Source organism: Mustela lutreola, chromosome 1 (genome assembly GCF_030435805.1).
Source record: "Mustela lutreola isolate mMusLut2 chromosome 1, mMusLut2.pri, whole genome shotgun sequence".
Lineage (NCBI taxonomy): Eukaryota > Metazoa > Chordata > Mammalia > Carnivora > Mustelidae > Mustela > Mustela lutreola.
The window spans coordinates 5,122,678-5,146,879 of record NC_081290.1 but is presented as its reverse complement, the minus strand read 5'-3'; the positions used below and the strand labels follow the sequence as shown (position 1 = coordinate 5,146,879).

Sequence of the window (24,202 nt, the reverse complement as noted above, 5' to 3'; positions counted from 1 at the left end):
ACTGAACAGATGTATATAGCACTTAAACCAAAAGAAAATAGCTTTCACACCCAAAGACTTCTAAAGACCTGACTAATTCTAGGTCCAGGGACTGAAGAAACATACAGTAGTGGATCTTGAAAGTGTTGAATCTGAGATATCTAAGACTGCATAAGGAATAATGTATTGATGTGGTGGCATTCTATTGTGATTCAAGATTTTTAGTCATAGTAAAAAGTCAGTCCTAATAGCAGCAGGCATGAATTTCTTGAAATTAGGTGTGGCAGGTGGTGTTCCTTTGGAAGCATACTCTGAAATAGAGATTAATGTGCAACTTGTGGGAAACTCTGGGATGGGATGGCTGAGGTGGACTCAGACTGAGCCTTAATACCCACATATCTTCCAGGCATTGGAGGTCCCCAGTAAGGGGTCATTTCAGGCTCACAATGCTAGTGTACAAAGATTCATCGTTCTGGCATGAAAAAGTAAGGTTGTTGGTACACAATGGGAGGCAAGAATAAGCCTATGTGGAACCCAAGTGATTCACGGACAGCTCTTGCTTCTTTCACGTCCAGGGATGGCTGGCAAACTCAAGCAACCATGCCCAACAAGCACAAAACATCTTGTTGGGATGAAGATCTTGGTTGCCAAACCCTAGGAAAGCAATCTAGATCCACTGGTGCACTGGTGCAAAGCTGAGGAAAATCTGGAATGCTGACAGAAGAGAGACAGTGACAACTAGTCATCATAGCCTCAAAATCAGCTGCAGCAGTGGACTCTAACTTGTTCTCCTCCTCCGTGTTTTGTTGAGATTACACTGTGTCATTATGTCAGTCCTCAGATGCCTCACATCCTCTCAGCTCACTTCCTTACTGCCATCATAGCTTGGCGACCAATTGCACACAAGTGTAACTTAATAGCACTTCGCCTTTTGCTTTCTGTACCATCACCCACTCCATTTCCCCACTACTATTATATGGGATTCCTGCAGGAACCTACTTAGTGAATTTAATAGATGTACAAACAGGAAGAATTAACACACTTTTCTCATGGGAGCCCACAAATTCTCTCCTCTCTCATCCCTCATGAAGACAATTTTGAGTGCATTCTACTCAGCTCCTCAAAGGGTCAGTGGCAAGTTTATGTCCCCGTTGCCCAGAGAGGTGATTGGCTCAATATTGCACCGTTGACTTGGCTTTCCCTCTTTCTCTATTGTTATTCCTACACCCCTGTTCTTCCCTGGGATCATTTCTCCAAATAAATTACCTGCATGCAAACTCGTCTTGATGTCTGATTTTTCTAACATTTCATGAGATTCAATTTCTTACATCCATTTTACCATTAAGGGTACATTTTTATCAAGGTCACATGAGGGAATGCAAGGACACTTGGTTAGTGTCTTGACTCCTCTATTTTAGGATTATCTTCTTAATAAGCCAGTTGTCCTAAAATCTGGTCCCTCTGAGATACACTTGAAGTGATTCTATTCTGGAGTGCTTCCTAAAGGCTAGCCAGTATCAAGACCTCTATAAAGAAAGGATCCTTGGGGTTGGTAAAAATGGCCAGTCACTAGGCACTGAGCTAGAGATTTGCTGATGCTCACAATCTGTTACCACAAAACCTTCCATTACCTTCCCTAAGCACTTATTAAACTGGACAGTTGTTTTGTTTTATGCTCTTCGAGAATAATCTGGTCTCTATCAATCACACCATATCTTAAAATCACTTTTCAACTGAATATCCCTAAACAGTTTCAAAATAGCTATTTGTGAGCGTTTCCCTCCCCCCTTCCAAGATTCTAAAAATTTAAGATACCTTTACTATAACACTTTAGTATTTTACGTCATAAAAGAGTGTTTGCAAAGTGAATTCTTGGGAGGATATGGAACTTGTACAACTTTATATCCCCAAAGCACTTTGCTCATAGTAGATACTTGAAATGTTTGTTGAATGGATTTATTCTAGGTCTTGGGAGGTCCGCTTATTGAGACAGATTACTGCTGGTAACTCAGCAGATCTGATGGTTGTATATCAGTCAGGATGGGCTAGATCATGCTGCAATAACAAAACTTTATGAAGACATTGAGATTTGGCTGTTGTTTCTCTCACTTCATTTTCTGTGTAGGTCAGCAGGCAAGCTCTGTTTGTCAAAGTCAAAGACTTAGGATGGAAAGTTGAATCTCAATATACACTTCTATCATCACCAAGGCAAGAAAAGGGAACATGGCAAATTGCACACTGGGTCTTAAAGCCTCACTTCTGAGTCCCTCTACTCATATTTCTTCAGCCAAAGCAAGCCATAACTAAGGCTAACTTCCAAATCTATTCTAAACAAAGTACTATTTAAGCAGTAATATAGCTTTCACAGGGGTTGGGGGAGAGTAGCATGAATCTGTAACTTTTTGCCTGAATTACCTTGGCTTCCTACTTCACTTTCCAAGAGATGTACTAACCTAAAAGCAAACACATACTGCACAAATACAGTAAAAAACCAAGACAAAGGTATGCAGTTGCAAAATGGCCATTTATTGCCTACAGGGGAAGGAAAGGGCGGGAGAGAAGAGGAAGTACACAGGTGCAAGGAAACAAGCATATATTTAGCCCTATACATCATGTGTGAGCAGTACCCAATCTCCAAAATGGAAAAAAGTATTTTGTCATCTGACATAGTAGTTAAGGTTCTTAAGCACCTCCCTCTGAGCTGCCACAAGATTTAAAAGGCAGGACTGCTTTGTTTAGTCAATGTTCACATTAATGAAAAAATACTACCACCCAACTGTGTCCTTTTGCACGCACATTTTGTACAGTGTCTATTGTGAAAACATCTCAGCTGAGCAGTTTGCTCAAGTTTCAGACCTCATCAACCGTTTAACTGTAATAAATAGAAAAATAAAGCAGCTGGTGATTTTGTCAGAGAGAATGTGTTCAGTAAGAGCAGAACCACTTTCTCCAAAGTGTTAAATGATTAGGACACCACAGAACCAGTCTATTAAACATTAAACACTAGTAAGCTATAATTACATGGCACTTCATTAAGTCTCTGATTAAAAAGAGAATGATTATTTTTTTAAAAAGAACACAAAGAAGAAAAAAGAAAAAGAAAGGAAAATCTTAGATCTAAACTGATTACTGGAACACAGTAACAAATTGATTTGGTGCTTGGCTTTTTCTTAGGACAAAAACAAAGTAAATATACAACCTAAAACAGGAGAATTTGTTCTGAAATAGTATCAGTAGAAACCCCCAAGTATTCAGAGGAAAAATTACCGAAATATCTTGTTCAGTTTTAAACTGAAGTGCTTTGCTTACCAACCATTAAATTAGTTACAAAAACACTTTATAGGCCACAGAATGACTCAAATTTAGGCAAAACAATGAATTATTAACTTAATGCCAAATAATGAAAATAAATGAACCTTTCCCTATTTAAATGGTAAATGGAGTTGAAGAGTAGATCGTCTCATGGATATTTAGTTGGCACTTGTTTTATGGTTGAAAGAAATCACAATGGAAGATATAAATTAACCCATAGTGAATGTGATCAACACCCTGGCCTTTCCGAAAGAGAAGGTACAAACACACACTTTCTCTTAAAAAACAAAAACAAAAAACAAAACTCCCTCCATACCACCCCATCCAGAGGTAAAAAGGCCTAAGTTTGAAATGCTCATCCTCAAAATATTCCAAGGACTCCAATGAACTCTATTCCTCAACTTCTCCTGGATGAAAGAAATGCTTACATTTGGACAACTGTACGAATGCCCATAGTGCACTTCTCAGTGCTGCTGGTGTTTAAGAAATTTGCCACTCACAACACTGAACAATTCCAGATCCAGTGTGCAATAATACAGCCATCCAAACTCCTCCCCACCCCGCCCCCCCAAAAAAGTTGGCAGAGCACCGCTCAGGAATTTCACAGGTAAGGGAATATATTTTTAGCAAGTTAAGCACAGAGAAAGAACAGTACAGCTTCTGAATACATACACACCCAGACTACTGCATCACTTACTGTATCAAGACTGAAACAAGTAGCAGGAAACTAAGCCTGTTAAGAAGCAAAGCCATTGTTTGACACATCAATGCTGAGCCAATTGTGTGAGTTAAGATAACTAACTAAACGAATAGGGTACATATAACCACTGTTAGCTTCAAAGAAAATACAGTTATATGTCAAGTAACTAGAAATTAACACAAAACTAAAATGAGCAAGGACGGACCACTTCTGAGAGGGTTACCATGATTCTTATGCTTTTAGAGTTGAAAGTGACAGATACACAAGTAGGAAAATTATCTAAATCTGGAGGAGATTGTTGAAACAAAGAACTACTAACAGGTGCCAAACTATGACTTCTCAAAGTTTCGGAAAGCTGTATGTACCAAGGTACTATGCCAAAAGAGTCATATCACTTGGCATTTACATACCCTTTTCAAAATGTGATTTGTTTCTGATAACGCAATTTCTAATTTCAGAACAATGCTACTGAGTTTATACTAAGTGCCATAAAAAATGAATATTTAGTTGACAGAAATGTCCTTATTTCATATGTTTTGAAAGTAAAATTTTACTTAAAAACATTCCATTACTTCCATGTCATAACGTATGCTGAATAAAACCTCAACATGCTTGTTTTCCTTTGGTTCCAAAAATAACCCAAACAAACTTAGGCCAAAAGGAATTACTAAGTAGGTTAACCAAGCTTGTTTTTCCTAGTTATCTCCCTACTTCTTGCTGTAGGACTTGAGTAATTCAACAGAGAAACTTACATAAAGAAGGCATTTGGTTAAAATAATAAAACATGCACGCTCTCCTTAACCACCTTCCTGAAAAGAATTTTTTTTTTTCTTTTCATGGATCTTATTCAGAACACCCTGCAGTATAGCTTGAAGAGCTTTCTTCTTTCTTCTTCCCCAGAAGCTTTAAGATGATGCTTATACAATAAACATTTCCAAATCATTCTGTAAAATGAAAGATGCTCTTGCCATCCTGTTCTGGAAACAGATTTCAACTTTGGTAAATAAGCCAGGTTAAAGGTGTACTAACTTATTTAAGTCTCAATTTGAATTTGGTGATCATGATGCCATAAAAAAATTAAATCAAAGCAACCATAAGTATAAAAGTTCTCATCTGCCTACAAACTGAAAACTTTAGTTGAAGTTCCTGGCTTAGAAAAATATTCTACTTTTCCTAGTTAATTTATCTACCTAGAATTCTCAAAGTTCTATAAACATGACATAATTCAGAAGGAAAAGGTTAAACAAACCTACGCATTAGAAAGTTGTTTTTTTTTTTTTAAAGGGTAGGGCAGGTTGCAGAGAAAGAGAGTACCTCATAAATGTGAGAATTCACATTTCTGTCAAAATATAGGTACATGAGTGCTACTTTTGAAAACGTGCCACGAAGTCATTGCTTGCTATATAACCATTATTCTATGGCCTGCCAAATATATCAGAAACTATGTTTTCTGTGACCAAAGCTACTGCTCAGTCAGTACATTTTACAAAGCTATTAAAATCTCTCAGAATATAAGACTTAAAAACAAATAAGTACTGGTAAGTACTGGGACACAGTCAATTTGCTAGAAAACCTAGCCCTGTATTAGGAATGAAAACCACATGCCTCTCATTCCATCAAAGAACATATTTAATCTATTTTGTCTTGTGCTTTCTCTACTTCTTGCTATTTGATTTGAAAGTATAGAGAGCATTTGTGATTTTTAGAAACTCTTGGAAATGCAAATACAAACTTAATTTTTCACCCACTTAATAAGAGATACTTAGGAGATACAATTTTAAAATGGAACACAGTTATATTTGCCTATGTTCCAGTTTTAATGTGCCACATCCTCAATTCTAACACAACCCACCAAAGAATCAAGTGATATGAGCCTTAGGTATCTTTCAACTTTCTCCCTTCTCTGTGATTCAATACATAACTGGAACACACCAAATAACAGGGACAAATAAGAAAAGAAGCTTTATATTTCTGCAAACTACAACACTAAAACACAGTGGCTTCTATAATACATTCACACAGGATGCTTATTAGTAAAATTAAACATCTGCCTAGGAATATCAGAAAAGTAATTTGAAAAGAAAGAGCTTGGAACAAGGCAAACGGGGGGAGGGGTGGGAAGCTGGTCTCAGAACCCATTGTGCCGTTACCTGACTTGAACATGTGATATTCAAACGAACGTTCACACGCCTTACATCAAAGAAATGAAACGAAAATATTCAGCTACGTTGTACAAAATTTTTTTTACATAAAACATCATAAATCTTGAACAGATTTACTATATCTGAATTCTAAAAAGTTGCCTATAGAATGGTGCTGGGATTCTGTTCTCTGCTTGCTTTTAGGCAGTGCTGTTGCTTAAAAGTTGACACCAGGCACAATATTTTAAAACAAAGTCAACAAGCAAGGAGCAGTAAGTGGATTTGAGCCTTTCCCAGATGTCAGTCCTGAGGATGCTGCAATATTCCCCATCAAAATGTGTAAAGCTATGAGGCGGATACTGATGCCTGAGAGAGTGGGTGACTTGACATGCACTTGTATGACTGTTGTAATAGCAAACAGTGCAGTTTTCCCTTCCTCAAACAACACTGTTTTAACAAATTTAAGGAACACTCCAGTTCTTAGACAATTATCAGAAATCATATTTAACAGTTAAAAACAACACATATTATCACAACCTAAAAATGCCCAAATTTTCTCTTAGCTTCAGATAAAATATGCAGCAGCCCCAATGGCATAAAGCTTATTAAACTTAGATTCTGAGAACTAGAAAGTATATAAGCATAAATATTGACTTTCATTGAATATATACCATATGTCATTCACCTCTTCCTTTTGGCTTCTCACTGCCAAAGTTCCGAACGGCATGCATTGTAACGAGACAATACTGAGGAGAGCAGCATTTCTGACCATCTGAATCGGCAGCTCAAAACAGATACCACTCCTTTTACAAAGGGAACAAAGGGTGAAAGGTGGGTGAGATCTGGGCAGTGGGCTAAAGGGAAACCGTGCACATGAAATTTGGGTTACCATGCCCCAAGTGTGTGTGCCACCCAAAACATAACACAATTACCTACTTCAACAGAGCTACTACCAACATTTACTAAAACCACATTAAAAATACACAGGATAATGAATGCTTTGAAAGAGTGCATTTGGAAGCAGAGAGAACCCAATTACACACCTTCCTGCAACAGAGTGCCTCGATCATACACAAAATAAACTTAAGCTGTTTACAATGTTTCCCAATTTTTTTTTTATTTTTTCCCTCTACATTTAACTATTAAAAAAGTTTTTTATTAATAAATGGGCTCCTCTGTGGTTCATATACAATCATAAGTGAACTTTAAATTCCATTTTATACAAACATCTCAAAAAATATTGGGAGTGAAGTATGGTAGGAAATATTGCTCACATTGCTAATTAACATGCGTGTATGAAAGGAGGAAAATGTTCTGTTAGTGCATATACCTCCAGAGCAGAAAACCCGCCCGAAACAAAAGATTTAAAATAAAACATACAGTAGCTGATTACAAAAAAAGGTAATGTCCACAAAATTAAGTTTTTCATGCTATTCTACTTTCCAGTACTATGGTTCAGGTAATCAATTTGCATGGCTAGATGTTGAATGTTTGAGGTATATAAGAAGGGATACCTGCACACTGAGGAAAATCTGTCACCTTAATGGTTGTTTCTTTGTTATTTGTTTGTTTATTCTGGTACTTTACCATTTTTAAAAGAATATTTTATTTACATCAAACTTCACTCAACTACAATGACATTCCAATTATAATAGATGACAAACAACGCCTCTATCACTAGGCACTTTTAAAAGGGAGTTTAGGCTTTACAGAACCCTTCTGATGCAATCCCGTATATGACATCACATCATCCCACCACCTCGTCCCACTAAAATTATCCTTCTCGGGAAACATTATCTTATACAGCCTGATTAATTTACTATGGAAGAAATTAGTATAAAAGGACCAAAGGAAATGCATCATTTAAGACTAATAAAACAGCCTAAGGTGTTAGGTTTGAAAGAGGAGGCAAATTGTATATATTTAAAACTAATTAAATAATTTAAATTTGACCTGTACTTTATATATTAGTGAGACACAAATATAGGCTATTGTCTTTTAAAATTTCATTCACATAATGGAAAATTTCTTGTTTATTAAAAATATCACATTTTGAGACTAGAAACAGTAAAGTGCATGAAAAGTTTAAAATATAAATTTCAGAAAACTCTTATAGCAGCAAAAAAGCAGAATAAAGAAAAACTTAAAAACACAGACACAACCTTTTCCTGTTAACTGTGCCATAATTAACATCAAGTAGCCAACCAATTTTTCCCCCAGAAAACAGTATTACGTTCACTGCCTCGAGTCACAGATTTTTAACTGGCCCCTCCTGGGCAAAAAAAGGGTTCCAACACTTCTAAAGAGCATGGACAGCTGGGAATAAACCAGTAGCTTCTTAATTCAACCCTGACAGACAACAGAAACAAAGATTAAAAGCATATAATGGCCATTTGGCAACTAGAGTCAGGAAAAATGATCCGAGGTTTTCAGCTATTCCCTGTTCTTTCTACGTCGCCCCCAACCAAATCCTTTCCACTGTTACCTCAAAAAGCCAAAACTAGTAGCCCACTTGTCCTACTTCAGGAAACACATGAGATATTTGTATCGCTTTTCCCTTTTAAAACTTGGATCAGGGGGTTTTTATTCAGTAGTTTGTTTATTTTTTTAAACATTTGACTATAACAGCAAAAATTATTATACAGATCATATAATATCTGTTTCTCTAGCACAACCAGACAGAAAAAAGGTAGATGAGAATAATGAAAAATACTGGACACTAATTTTGTGGGCATCCTAAAATATAACATATCCTATTTTCAAGATGTGTGGCAGTAGAAATTACCCACTATTTCCCAATAAATAAACTGGACAGAAAGGCTTAAAATTAATACTTCTAATGAGGTTATAACTAATAGAGGAACTAAATACAGTGACTCCTCAAAAAAAAAAAAAAAAAAAAAAAAAACAGCGCTTGCCCAACAAACTGTCATGTGCTGTTGAATGCCTGATTTTGAAAGCATATTGTGCAACCATCTTTAATTTCTCTATTTTTCATATTATGGTTAAAGGCTGTATCATAGTTTATGTACAGATCTAGCAAATTTAAGTGCTTTGTTAATGGGCAAAAGACTTGGGGAGCCAAAAATCAGTTTGTTATAATGGAAAACAGAAATCCAAGAAACTTTTCCTGTAAGGCATGCCATCATTCAGTTTAAAATGTCATATTTATAGTTTTTAAAAATTGCCTTTTACAAAACTGGTTGGCTCATTTGAAACCATTCAAAAGAAAGTATTTGTTTTGGAAAAACAAATACACTCTTGTTGGGCCTTAAATTGGTGATTTATTAATTATGAATGTTGACTCCTAATATAATATGAAGAAGGTCGAATTTAAAAACATGTTAAATTAAAAATTTGGAAAGAGTAATACTTTGGTTCCAGCCCTAGTGCCAAATGATACCAATATGCACAAAAATGTACAAAATCTTAGAGCAAACACATAATGAAAGGAACCTGAAGAAGCAGCTTAAGGATGGCCATACTTCACTCCTACATACTTTGATTTACAACTGTACAGGTCCATAGCAACAGCTCCCCCGTCGTTGCGGGGCAGTACTCCACTACCTCCGATTAGGCAAGTGAACACCATTGACAAGAGGCAGAAGTGGAGGGTGGAGTTCAAGTTGTGTTAACAGTGAGAAGTGGTCTGAAGGGATGTGAGGGTGCGGACACCCAGTGATGTTGTTCTCAACCAGCCATTGAGGATCTAAAGGCCCCAGGACACCAAGCACGTTCATATGAGTCTTGGAATAGAAAATGTAGTCAATCACGCCCTGGAAAGAGATGAGAGGTTGGGGAAAAAGAAAAATAAATGCTTAGAAAGAAAGAATAACTCAAGATATATAAAGAACAATCCATGATTTGTAAAAGCCAAATACCTGAGTCACCTGTACTTTCGGTACCTGTTGTCGTGACAAGAAGTCAAAAAGGACTCAAGTCTTCAGTGGGTATTAACGAAATAAAGAGGGCTCAACAGGGAAATACGTGGCCCTACTGGTCAGAGAGGCCTGCATTTGTGTCCAAGTGGTAAGCAAACTAAGCTAAACACACCATGTTGTGTCTAGGCATCTTCTTTAAAAATGGCTTGCTTAGATCAGTGAAATCTAATACATCAGTATAAACATTATGGGAACTACACTAAATCTATCAGTTTCAACGAGCTGTTTTTATATAAATGTGTGACAAAAAGGTATGACCCAAATTAACTTTTTAATGTTAACTGGCATTATTTTCAGTTACTTGCACATCAAGATATCCAAATATACCTGAATGATGGTAAAGCAGGTTTCAGATTTGCCAATTCTAGTTCAGCTTTCCCAGATATGCCACATATGTACAAAATACTACATACACTTAATTTTTCTAATGTGTTCTTTTTCTCAGGTTCTCATTTTCACAAATTCTGGATTCTTTGCCAAAAGAATTTCAGCAGGGATGTGTGTGTGTGTGTGTGTGTGTGTGTACACACCCAACTCTTGATTTCAGCTCAGGTCTTAATCTCAGGGTCATGAGTTCAAGCCCTGCACTGTGTTCCACACTGGGCACGGAACCGACTTAAAAAGGGAAGGAGGGATTATAGTCAAATTTCTTCCTAGCCGTATCAAGAGAGCCTGAGCCCAAGTGCGGAGAAATATTTCCAGATATGGAAGTATCTATTTAGAAATGCTACACATAATGAGTTCCAGTAGTCTTTTAAATGTTATCACAATGAAATGGGCTACTTAAAAAAAAAGAAAAAAATTTAATGAAAAAAACTTGTATTATCAAAATTTGAAAATAATTACTTCAGTTTGTTGGTTCTGACATGACCAAGACCAAAATAACGACATTGTTCTTTTAAGGAAGAAGGCCTCATTAACATTTAGAAACCATAACCTTGCCACAAATTAAGGTACCTACTTGAATCCAAGAAATGGACTTTCTGCCATTTATACTCCAAGTTCAAATAGTTATTAAATGATATTTGTACAAGGTATTATCCTTTCATTTTGGCTCATGCCCAGTTTTACAGTGACATTTTAGGAAAAGGGTTCACAAGGGTCAGGGTGGATTTATTTGCCTTTATGAGACCACCCCTTTGCTTCAACTATAAAGTAAAAAAAAAAAAACACCACACACAACTGAAATACTCTGTTATGTAGGTTGGATAAACCTAGTGACTTTATTAGAGTGTCATCATGCAGATCAACTGATAGACTTACAGAATCCTTTGCAAACACAGGCCTCAAGAAGATGTTAAACATTCTAGAAAGTAAGACATACTTAATTGGAGGCATCACTTGTAACTATTTTCTCAGTGTGAAACATCCAGAGTAAAATTTCTCAATCAGAACCCTTAGCAAGGACGTATCTGCAAACTCATCCAAATATCTGTACATATGTATTTACATTTATATACTGCCATTTCCAAAAAGTAGGTTATTAGACTAATGATTCCTAACCTTTTCCTGATTCAAACTTTTTAAAAGGCTATAATGTAAGGAAAATAACTTTTATATTAGGAAAGACTGTAATAAGTCTATAGAAATGTATTTGAAAAAAGGTAAAAATAATGAAAATAATTTATGAGCTAACATTATGCTAAGTTTGTATTATAAAAAGAATGTTAGAAAATTATATACTATAAATTTCATAATGTAATAGAGAAAGATTTACTACTTGACAAAACAAAAAAAGATTTACTACTTGCATTAACTGGCTCAGGCACACCCTTAGACTGGTGGGATAGAGAACAGCAACAGCGAAAAGTCTGAATTAAGCTGTTAATTCAATGTATCTGGTGTTATAGTCTAAAGGTTTCTGTCCCCCTAAAATTCTCAGGCTGAAATCCTAACTCCTAAAATGATGGGAGGTGGGGTTTTGGGGAGTTAATTAGGTCATCAAAGTAGTGTTCTCATGAATGAAATTAGCGCTTTATGAAAAGAGACCCCAGAGAGCTCTCTTAGACTCTCTGCCACTTGAGGATACAGGCAAACAGCAGTCTGCAACCCGAAGAGGGCCCTCATCCAAACCCAACCATGCTGGTACCCCGATCTTCTACTTCCAGCCTATAGAACTGTAAGCAATGAATTTCTGTTATTTCTAAGCCACACAGTCTATGGCCCATATTCTGTTAGCTATTATGAGGACACCTGGTCTACAAGTAATTCTCCTAACTGTTTACCTACCCTTTGGTATCTTCCCAATTAGTTCTAGATTAAAGGAATCTGATTTCTAAACATCACTTTTCTACATTTCTAAATTATTCAAGGACCAAGAAAGAAAACAAATGCTAAGCCAAATGAGTAAAATTTAACAACACTCTACTGATCCAATGGCAGAATACTGTATTTAGATCCATATGTAATGTTGATTACATGATCCTTTTATGTTACCTAACCTTTTTTTACTGATTGACTTTAATAACAGGATGGCATAAAACACTTTACATAAAACTGAAACACTCACTGTCATTTGGACTAAAAGCTTCGTTCTCTGTTGTTAGGTGTGCCCAGTTCTTCCTCGGCTCACCCTGTCTTTCCAGCCACTTCCCATCTTATCCATCCACCGATCAGGTCAGCCAGTGTATCTCTCTTCCCATGCGCACCTGTCTCTCACGGATTTACAGCTCTATCCTTCTGTCTCAACCTATCCACATACTCAAACATCAAACACTCTGAGTCACGCACGCACTTTTGGTTCTTTACCTGTACTTCCTTGGACAATGAAAATGGTTAAGATTTTTGATTCAATTATTAACACACGTAAAATCTTTTGAAGAAATATCAACAAAGGATTTTAAAACAATTCAGATGGTTAAGAAAGATTGCTCAGATTAATATCCCAAATTTTGTTTCTCTAATTTCCATTGATGGACAAGGAAAAATAACATTTATCAAAGCCTAGATGTGATAGAAATGATTTGGTCTTTTTAACCACAGGCATAGGAAAACAGCAATAAGAGCTGCAAAACTATTAAACATTTATTGTGGGGAACTTTAATTCAGATATTCTGGGTTGTGCTGGCAGAGACGTATTACGTATCACTAGAGTCACAGGGATAGAAATTAACCTATGGTAAACCATGTGCCATGAAGCCTAGAGGTTTTCCTTTGAGGTTGCACAAGAGCAGGGGTGTGCTACAGTCAGAGAGTACCTGCTTTCTCAGTGCTTCATCCCCACTCTGAATTGAATGGTATTATGCTGGGAGCTTGAAATCTACCAGAATGGGAAAACTTACACCACAGAAACCAGCAAGCACCTGGAGTTAGTGTTTCTTTTTCTCAGAAAGCTGGTTACTAGATGTCTACCAGCCCATGACTGCGTATGAGTGATCTGAATAAAATGAATTATCACTTGGGATAGTACTAACTACTCTAACAGCAAAAATACTAAAATTAGATTCAATTCACTCTACACAATTTTTCCTCCACCTCATGATCACAAAAGTCAACTAATAACATCACACAGATTTCCCTTTTTCCTATTTGCCCCTTAAAAAGGGGCTAACAAGCACCAAAAATATAAAATGGTTATTGGAGATGTGAAAGGCCATTTTGAAAACTTCCTTTGGTATTTTTATTATATTCCCTCTAGGCTTCTTACATGAAACCACTTTCTAATATCTGCATTTTTTTCAAGATAGCGTAAGATTTTAGTATAGATGCCTGAAGTGCCAGAAAGTCAAACAGAGGTACAATGGAGGAGTTACATACAGTCAGAAAGACTGATCGGATAATTGGCAAAGGGAAAGTAATCTTACCTACAGAAAACCACTACAATCAATCCTTCTAAAGAACAATTTGTCTTGTACAATGGGTCCTCTAAATTTTTTTTATTTTGAAAAAATATATTTTTCTTTCATTAAGCTGGAGTGTTCCACGGCTGGGACTATATTAATTTGACTATGTGGATATATATATATATATATTATATATATATATAAGACCCTAAGTACAACCATCTCTAACCCCATCTCCCAAAGAAACTTAGAAAATTTAAAGATAAATAAGACATTAATGGAAAGTACAAAGAAAATTTTGAGCGACTATTATGTAAACTCATTCAAGATCATATACCCATATCAGGTTGCTTATTATTTAGATCCTTACTGAAAGTTAGGGATGGTATGGACAAGTGAAGGTTAACTATATTAATAAATATAAAGTGTTCTGAACTAAGCATTTTGGAAGTTTTTGTTATTTATCAGTATTACTTCAAATGTGAAAGTTTGAAGGTTTAAAAATCTTCTCAAATCAGTAATAACAAAAAAAAAAAAAACAAGCTAATAAATCTCCTGACATTTAGAAGCATACTTAGTCAAGACATTTTGAGAATCTAAAAATTCCCAGAGATTATACAAGTAAGCATTATAAATAATATTTATCTTTCTTGTCGTAGGTTTGTATTTGAAATAAGTTCTGTGTCAGCCCAGAGGGGGTCACTCACTTTGAAATCAAAGGTGTAATTGGTGTAAGGCATCAGGTTATTTTCATAGGCGCTCTTCAGCTGGAAGCCGTGTGTGATTCTCCCTTCTGAGCTCCCATTCTTGCCATTGCAGCTGAAGTTCATAAGACACTCATTGTACCTTAGCTCCTTGAAGTCTTTATGGTTGTCAGCTACTCCTCCATTGCTCAAATATTCCACGACACCTAGTAAAGAAGGAAGGAATACCATCAGTTAGCATTTTAGACCTTCTATAGGACTTTATGACCAAAATTTTGTTGTCAGGTGGATATACCAGGTTCGGGATGATTTAATTAGGTTGAGCCATATGCAATTGCCTTTTTCTGGTTGTCACTGCTAAAAAGAAAAAAAAAAAATCAAACACCAACAATTTCATATGGTTAAATCAGACTGAAGAGTATTTCCCTATTTCAGAACAAAGTATCAGGATCATCCAGAAATATCTTCAGGTTTCTTAATGGTTCTTCAAGCTAAAGAGGATTCCCTGAGCCCAAGGTGGCATTCACTAAGAAGGTCTTAACCCTGAAGGCTTTTAGAATATTATCCTAAACCACTATATCTTGTTAGTATTTTACTATTTTATGCAGTCAATTAACAACTTTGGGAATATGTAAAATAGTGCATACGTAATAAAAAATCATTTACAACAAAAACAGATTTTGGATCTTCAACACTTTTATGTTTAGGTTAGGTAGAAAATATTCTTTATTTTGAACTATAGTGAGGCTCTTTCCGTTTCATACTATAAGGGACATTGTATGCTACTTGGTCAAAAATATTAGGTATGTATAAAGAGCTAAAAAGAGTAGAAGCATTCGAAAAATACATTGCTTCCATTTAACAAGCAAATATGAGAAATATATCAGAACCCTTGTGATGATGATTAGTGAAGACTGTTAGCCATCTCCTTCCGTCTGTGATCAGGAATGACAGCAACATATCATGAGTTAAGTGCTGAGCACTGTTATCAGTACTGTGAATATGTGAAAAGCACTTATCTAGCACTTACTACATGTTAGGCACTGTTCCAAGTGCTTTATACACTTAAACCTCACAAACACCTTTATGTGGTAGATGAAATTGTTATCCCCTTATTTAAAAATGAGGAACTCAGAGACTGCACTTGTAAGTGGTAGAACCAGGTTCCAACCCTGACGGTCTGGCTGCAAAAGCAGCTCACCATGCTGTACTGTCACATGACAGCTCTCCGGCTTAAAGAAAGCAAGCGAAGCAGGAGAAACTTGTACTTGAGAGCATTCAACTCAAAAGGACTAAGAAAGGAAGAAAATATTCTTTATTTTGGTTAAGGTGCCAACTGGGTTAGGTGCTGAAGACAAGTATTCATTGAAGACAACATTTATTTACTGAGGAGAAAAAGTAAAGATATTTTCTAGATTTGTGACTTATGAGTTTCCAATTGCAAGTATTTGCGTTATGTCACATTTACTGTTGAGAGAGTAAACAATTTAAAATAGCTTATTAAACATATAAAAAATTTAGTAATACCAAAACAGTAATACTTCAATGTTTTACATTGAACTTTAATATCTAAAATGCAGAAATTAATTTTTCCATAGATCTAAAATAATGTAAGTTAGGACATAAAGTAGTTTAGTGAGCTCTAGAAGTAATGTCACATCCAAGGAGAATATGGATCAGTCTTCTGCACCACATATTAGTAATTTATCTTAATGAATTCACTGAAAAGTTGCAACCCTATTAAACTACCCGTGCTGAATATTCTCTGGTTGCCTCTTCTCCGCTGCACTCCGTGCCCCAGGAGGCTGATGGCATCAATGGCAACCTCTCCTCCCACTCTACCTGCTGCCTGGACTTGGTCATGGGCGGACTGGCAGGAGAGCAGAGTAAGACTCCCATCTTACTGCTGACTTTGCCTTCACTCCTACTACATAATCCTCTTCTTAGAACTACTTTTTCCAAGTTATGATAAAAGTTCCTACCCTTTTCTAAACCTTTAGGTGTAGATGTGGTAAAGGTCCTAATTCCCTTAGTAGCAGAGGACTGCACCACCCCTTATTTTGTGTACCTTAACCCCGTACACATTTGTGTTCATAGCCTCTATATTAAACTCTCCATTACCCCAGGTCCTATCATCCCTGGATGCATACTAATACACTCCCTTAATCTGGCAGAGAAATTCACTCAGAAGTTGGGAGCTAGCTAGCCCTTCAACTAGCTGTTAAAGCAAAACTGAAAGGAATGAGGAAATGATGTTATAAATACCTGAATCTGGCAATGAGTTAAGATCTGCACATAGCACCAGCGGGATGGAATTAGGATCTGCGGTTGGGCTGCCAGGCCTACTAGAGGCTTTCTCCAGAATGTTTTTAACCTCTGAGACAAACATCATGGTCTGGATGAGTTTCACATCAGAATACTCTGGGTCCCAATGCATGTGGGCATTCGCCACTATAAGCAGCTGTTTGTCTGCAGCATGAATAGGCTTCATACCTAAATTCAAACATTTGAAACAAGAGGGTAAGATTATGGTTTATGTATCAAAAAAGCAATTATCTTAAGGTTTTCTCCCAAAAGCCCATAGCCCCTTATTTTTTTTTTCCATTAATCTGTATCTTCCATTTTATCTCATAATGTAGTTCTTAGAAGCTAAAATGCTAAGATTCTGGTAATCCCAACATGGGAATTACTCCTCTAGATCAGGGTAGACAAACGCAGCCCCAGGCTAAATCTGGCCCACCATCTGTTTCTGTACAGCCTGGATGAGCTAACCCTGGTTTTACATTTTCAAAGGAGTCTACAAAAATATCTTCGAAAGACTGTGAAAGAGACTGTATGTGGCCCACAGAAACTAAAATGTTAACTTTCTGGCCCTTTACAGAAAAAGTTTGCCAACTTCTGCTCTATATGCCCAAGTTAAGAATTATATCATGATACAATCAACATTTGATTATAGTTCCTTGACTTGCTGAGTTCTTGATGTAAACAAGAACTTTAAATACCTCTGTCATTTAAAGATCACAATCACTTAGTGAGGCAGGTTTTCAGTTATCTGAATGACCTAAACCTTAATTTAAATTCTTCCCACTGCCCAGTACTCACTCACCTTGCATTTCCTGAGCACATCAGTGATGGATCAATAAAAGGTAATAACACTATATTAACTTATACAAATTACGTAAGTAAGAAAATTTCCTACCAAAACAAATTCATACTAAACACCCAAAGAGAGTAATTTTTAAAAGGAGACACAGGAATAGTGTGCTCTCAAAAATCTGGACACAGTTTTTGGACCTGACTTTTTTACTGTTTATTTTGGTGTTGGAATGCTTAACTTTTTTGGTACTTAGGTTCCTTTGGAAAGTGAGATATTCAACTAAAAAAAGGTTCTTTCTTCCCCCTAAAATTGCTTTATAAATTTTGTCAAAGTAAGTATTAACACAGTATTAGCTGTCAAAATGGGAAACAAAGTAGACAATACATTAAAAATTGTAAAAATTAAACTTGGTTAACAGGTACAGAGAAAGACATCCATAAAATACTGAAAGCACAAAGTTCAATGTGCATGGTATGAGGCCATTTAAACTATACATACATACATATACATACAGTCTCTATTAGTAATGAAAGTAAGAAATTAGCAAGAGCCACTCCTAGAGAGTATGAATAAGGAATTTACTTTTTATTTTATATGCTTTTGCACTATTGCAGTATTAGTAAACATGCACAATTCATTTTCTATTAAAATTTCTATAGAACTACACTATGATCCAGCAATTGTGTTATAAGGTATTCAGCCAAAGGACTCAAAAGTAGTTCTTCTAAGGGATTCATGCACCCCAATGTTTATAGCAGCATTATCTACAATAGCCAAATCATGGGGAAAGCCCAAATGTCCACCTATTGATGAATGGATAAAGATGTGATTTGTATACACACACACACACACACACAGAGGAATATTACTCAGCCATCAGAAAGAATGAAATCCTGCCATTTGCAGTGACGTGGAATTGGAGAGTATACTGCTACATGAACTAAGTCAGAGAAACACAAATACCCGAGGTTGCGGGTGCGAGGGAGATGAAGGGGATAACAGGGATGAGAGGGATTAAGGAGGTCACTTGTGATGAGTGTTTTAAGTACGTGATGAATCATTAAACTCTACACCTGAAACTAATATTACACTGTATTTTAACTAACTGAAATTTAAATAAAATCTTAAAACTACAAAAAAAAATCCATAGGAATGTCTCTTAAATTTTTCTATTGAAAATATAAAACTCTGCATGCAGAAAAAGACTGAATTTTTAAGTCTACTGTTTTGATAAAATTAAGTTTCCTTTCACCTTACTAAGATATAATTATCTTCAATGTTGAGTATAAACAAGTAACTGAAGTGTCTGCTATATGTGACAGAAGTAGACATTTAAAAAAAATTCTATTGAGGTATAATTGACATTACATTGCTTTCAGATGTACAACATAATGATTCAATGTTTACATACATTGCAAAATGAGTTACCATCTGTCACCATATAAAGTTAACTCTTGGGATTTACTTTCTTTCTTTTTATTTTTTTTAAGATTTTATTTATTTATTTATTTATTTGATAGAGATCACTAGCAGGCAGAGAAGCAGGCAGAGAGAGAGAAGCAGGCTACCTGCTGAGCAGAGAGCCCGATGCGGGGCTTGATCTCAGGACCCTGGGATCATGACCTGAGTTGAAGGCAGAGGCTTTAACCCACGGAGCCACGCAGGCGCCCCGGGGTTTACTTTCTCATCAACTTTCAAGTGCACTTCCCTCATGCCATACATTCTATCGCCATGACTGATTTACAAGTGGAAGTTTGCACCTCTTTATCTCCTTCGCTCTTGTTCCCCGGTCCCTAACCCCTCTCCCCTCTGGCCACCACCACTCTATATTCTCTGTATCTGTGACTCTGGCTTAGCTGTCATGGTTCATTTGTTTTTTGTTTTTTTTTTTTTTTAGATTCCAGATATAAGTGAGGATATACAATATTTCACTTTCTCTGACTTATTCCATCTAGCATAACTCCCTCAAGGTCCATCCACATCAATGCAAATGGCAGACTTTTTTTTTTATAGCTGAACAGTATTCACTGGGTATATATACAACCTTTTCTTTATCCATTCATCTGTTGATGGGACACATAGGCTGCTTTCATGCCATGGCTATTGTAAATAATGACACAATAACATGGGGGTGTATATCTCTTTTCAAGTTAGTATTTTCATTTTTAATTTTTTGTGGAAACTCCATACTGTTTTCACAGTGGTTGCACCAGTTTGCATTCCCACCAACAACGTGCAAGAGTTCTCTTTTCTCCATAGCCTCACCAAGACTTGTCATTTCTTGTCCTTTTCATAATAGCCATATTAACAGGCATGAGGTGATAACTCATTGTGGTTCTGATTTCCATCTCCCTGATGATTAGTGATGTTGAACATCTCTTCATGTGCCTGTTGGTCATCTCTGTCTTCCCTAGAAAAATGTCTATTCAGACACTCTGCCCATATTGTAATCTGACTGTTCATTTTTCTTGCTAATGAGCTTTATGAGTTATTTACATATTTTGGATATTAACCCCTTATTGGATATATGACTTAAAAATATAGAAGGTCATTTTTAAAGCAATTTTACAAGATAAAATCTTATAGCCAAAATTCTCTATGCTCCACTCTTTTCCTAGAAATTCTGTAGTGTCACTTCTGGTTGTACATTAAATGTTCACTATATTAAATACTAAGAACTATTAAAAACAACGAAGCCATCAGCACCTTCTACATTAAATTCCTCTTGTAGGAATAAAAGCCATATTTCAAAATTGAATTTTCATGAATTGAAGTCACCCAAAAAAGAGGTAACTAACTTTTGAAAAGAGTAAGACTGGAAAGGACATAAAAGTAGGTAAAAATGGAAAGACCAAAAAAGAAGAAAAATTTAAAATAACTTATCAAAGATTATCTGATGATGGATAAAATAACAAAGAGAAAAGGGAGGTTTGACAGATAGGCATGGTCTGAATAATTCAAATCAATACTCAGGGCAAACATCTTTTCTTCTACAGTAAGAACAGAAAAAAAGTTTAAAAATAAAGCCCTAATGTGGTCTTAACATCTTCTCCTTGTTCTTGCCTAAAATATACTAATTAAGTAAACAATGAAATGTGCAAAGGCAGGCAGGATAAAGGGGAAAAAAAGGTCTCGATATGCAAAGTACATAATGAGTTTCTGACTTTGAAAGAAGCTATAAATAATCTAAAATGCAAAAGCTAAGTACCAGGTAGATAAAAGATCCCGTTCTTACCCTGACAATGACTGAGATATAACAAAGAAATTAGAGAAAACTTGCCAAGTACTTAACCTTAAAGACAAAAGATTTCACACTCAAGAAGCTAAAAATATGGCTAAAAAGAGAACCAACTCATCATAATTTCCAAATTCAGCATTTCCTACTTCAAATAACCTTTTCGAAATAATGGCATATTAAAGACTTTCCTTTTTACAGATTATCTGGTAAGTAATATCCCTAGATATATATATGATGGTTTACATAATTAGTGTTATTTTCCAGCCCATCTCCCCCTAACTTTCCTCAAAGACCAAAAAATCACTGTGCAACAAATAAGGCGGAGTCTACGCACTTGTTTGAAATGGAAAGCACAAGATGGTGGTTATTTTTAGTAAGAATATTTTAAATGGCACTCACCTGTTCCAAATAGTTCTTTGTGGACCTCTAATACCACAGCGACACCAATATTATCTTTTGTCATCACTCTGTTCAGCATAGCTTCGGATCCATCTGAATTAGCCATTGCCACCTGGTTAAATTCCACTGTATGCTTTTGCACCAAGGTAAATCTAAAAGGCACAATGCATTAATTAGTATTAGGTGTTAGGTACTTGGAGTATCGTGCTAAAAGACATTAGATGACGGAACACAAGATACATACTATTCACGGTCTCCCTAGTCATTTTCCATCTGCAAGGGGACATGCGATGAATTTACGCCAGTGAGACATAAGACGTGTGATTAAAAAATTTCTTAGAAGTGTCATCTAGCAAAGGCATATGTCTTTTTATGGCTTTATCCCTGTGGTAAGCAGGAGGGCAAAAGCCAACCCATTATGGACTGGGAAGCAGATGAAGCAGTTCTGGACTACCATATCTGGACTTGTGCGAAAAAAGTGCTCTTCTTTCATTTCTTTAAACTGCTGTTAGAACTTTCTGGCATTTAAAGGTGAACACAACCTTAACTCAGCAGATTAATGACAAAGAACAGAGTAAAATCTACCTACCCTGTTTGCCGTTTTATTCTTACCCCATCAAGAGATTTGTCACACCCTTGTCTCAACTAAGAAGGCAATTTTTCTACCTGGCCTTTACTAAAAAGCTGACATTACATGTATGTAAGGCTTCAGGGGAACAGCTTCTATAAGGTGAAAAATGGCTCTCCATGTGACCACAGTTTCTGCATGGATAGTATTTTCTTTCTTTACTTCCAAATTAATAATCATAGATTTATAGGACTTAACAGAATTGAGTGTAGTACTGACATAGTCATACTGATGACATACATATGAAAAAGTCACACTGCTTTGGGTCAAGCCATTTAACAACTCTTTTAGCCTAGTTTTATTAGATCTGTAAAATATAACTAAACTAACTAAAACTAACTAAACATACTATTTTCACTAAGTAGTATGTGGCGAGAAGACACCTTTACTCTTTGAACAGGCCTCCATCTCATCCTCCCCCAGCTTTGAAACAGAAGCATGCGCTCATATCTTTATAAATATAAACTAAAATCTGACTATGCTGCAGGCCACTGTGCTAGATAAAATCATACTCCTCTCCCTGCCCCACTTCTCATGCGGAGAAGAATAAAGTCAGGTCAAATGCTTATTTCTAACCCAGAGTGATAAAAAGGAGCACAGTTTTCACCTCTACTTTAACGAAGTGACATTTAAACTGAAACATGAAGGATGAGGAGTTCCCAGGGTGAAGAATGGAATTAAGAGCATTCCAGGTTAAGGAAGAAGCAAAGATCCTCAGGCAGCAAAGACCTTTGCATGTTTGTGGGATGGAAGAGAATGGAAGGGTATGAAATTATGTTAAAGATGAAAGGCAACAATGGAAGGTTCAATGGTATTACATGGTATTACTTTAAATTTTAAGATCACTCCAGCTACTTTGTGGAGAATGATTATAGGAGCTGAAGTGAGATCGAACAAAGTTTTTGAGGTTGTATAAATGACAGATGATGGTGGCTTGGACTAAGGCAAGAGAAATAGAGAAGAAGGAAGATTCAAATATGTTCTACAGGTAGATATGACCATTCTCCATATCAGACTTTTCCAAACACCTAGGCAATAGATATCTTTTTCAAATAGTTTCTGGTAAAATTTGCATACATAAAATAAAATAGTATTGTTCAAATAAATCAGTCACTGAAAACAATGAATCCGTTTTGATGAATATAAAAATATTAAATCAGAGGGTACTGATAATTATAATCTTATATCCGCCTCTGTATCCAGTTTAGTTCTGTATTTTTGTTTCAGTTATAGAGTATTAACAAAACTCCTGATTCACAGATGGGCACCTGGGTGGCTCAGTTGTTAAGTGTCTGCCGTAGGCTCAGGTCATGATCCCAGGGTCCTGGGATTGAGCCCCACATGGAGCTCCCTGCTCCACAGGAAGCCTGCTTTTTCCCTCTCCCACTCCCCCTGCTTCTGCTCCCTCTCTGTGTTTCCCTCTGTCAAATAAATAAAAAATCTTAAAAAAAAATCCTGATTCACAGAGACACACAGATATTATTAGTAAATAACTGACTGACCTTGAACTCAGAAAACCTAAGCAAGCAGGAACAAACTTGATTCAGAGGTCTGCACAAAAACAAGTCAACTAGGCAGCACCTTTGAAACATGATATTAATTTCCAAGTGTTAAAATTTGGTACTTGAAACATTTGAGTGAATACGTTATTTTAAAGTTACAGTTTAATTAGTTGTATTTAGTTTTTGAAATATATTCTAAATATTTACAGAACTCTTAAGGCTTATTTACAGGAACCTTGTAGGAAAGTGTAAAAATCCTGCTTAATGGTAACGTTTTTAGTATTGGAATATTTTACTTCTACCAAAGTCAGGCCATTGTGAGGGAAGGGGGCATCTAATAATTAGAAATGTCTTAACTAAAATTTGTTTCCCTGTACCTTTCTTCCACTGAACCTAGATCGATATTTTCTTTAAAAGAATACAGAATAAAAACTAGTAATAACTTTACACTACTTTAAATATCACTCCACTATACCTTTCCTAAGAAATGGCCAATTCTTTATATGATATAGGACATATATGTTCATTTAACAACTCAAGTTTACCCAAGGTACAGTACCTAGAATGGGGCATAAATGAACTAGTGCCTTCTTCATTTTAAACTGTACTTCTGTTAATAAAGACTGAAACTGCATTTGGGGAAATATTAATTATAACCCAAAGAAGAACCAAGATACAACCAAAATTTCCTGGACTTTTTCACTCTTAAACCAGTCCTGCATTCCATAGATGCTTAAGAACAAATAAGTGGACGGGACACCTGGGCGGCTCAGTTGATT

The 24,202-nt window shown here is 36.1% G+C and overlaps 1 protein-coding gene across 4 annotated transcripts in view; it reads right to left on the bottom strand.

Annotated features, from left to right (window-relative positions):
* Positions 1–2,484: 2,484 nt before the first annotated feature.
* The window catches only part of CNOT6L (CCR4-NOT transcription complex subunit 6 like), a 117,372-nt gene continuing 95,654 nt past the window's right edge, over positions 2,485–24,202 (bottom strand). For all 4 annotated transcript variants that reach the window (XM_059157774.1, XM_059157627.1, XM_059157551.1 and 1 more), the window contains exons 9-12: positions 21,294–21,445; positions 16,825–17,052; positions 14,563–14,765; positions 2,485–9,908 (exon numbers count right to left, since the gene is read on the bottom strand). In XM_059157774.1, coding sequence (XP_059013757.1) covers positions 9,696–9,908; positions 14,563–14,765; positions 16,825–17,052; positions 21,294–21,445 — 796 coding nt within the window. In that variant the 3' untranslated portion in view covers positions 2,485–9,695. The remainder of the gene's footprint in view (positions 9,909–14,562; positions 14,766–16,824; positions 17,053–21,293; positions 21,446–24,202) is intronic.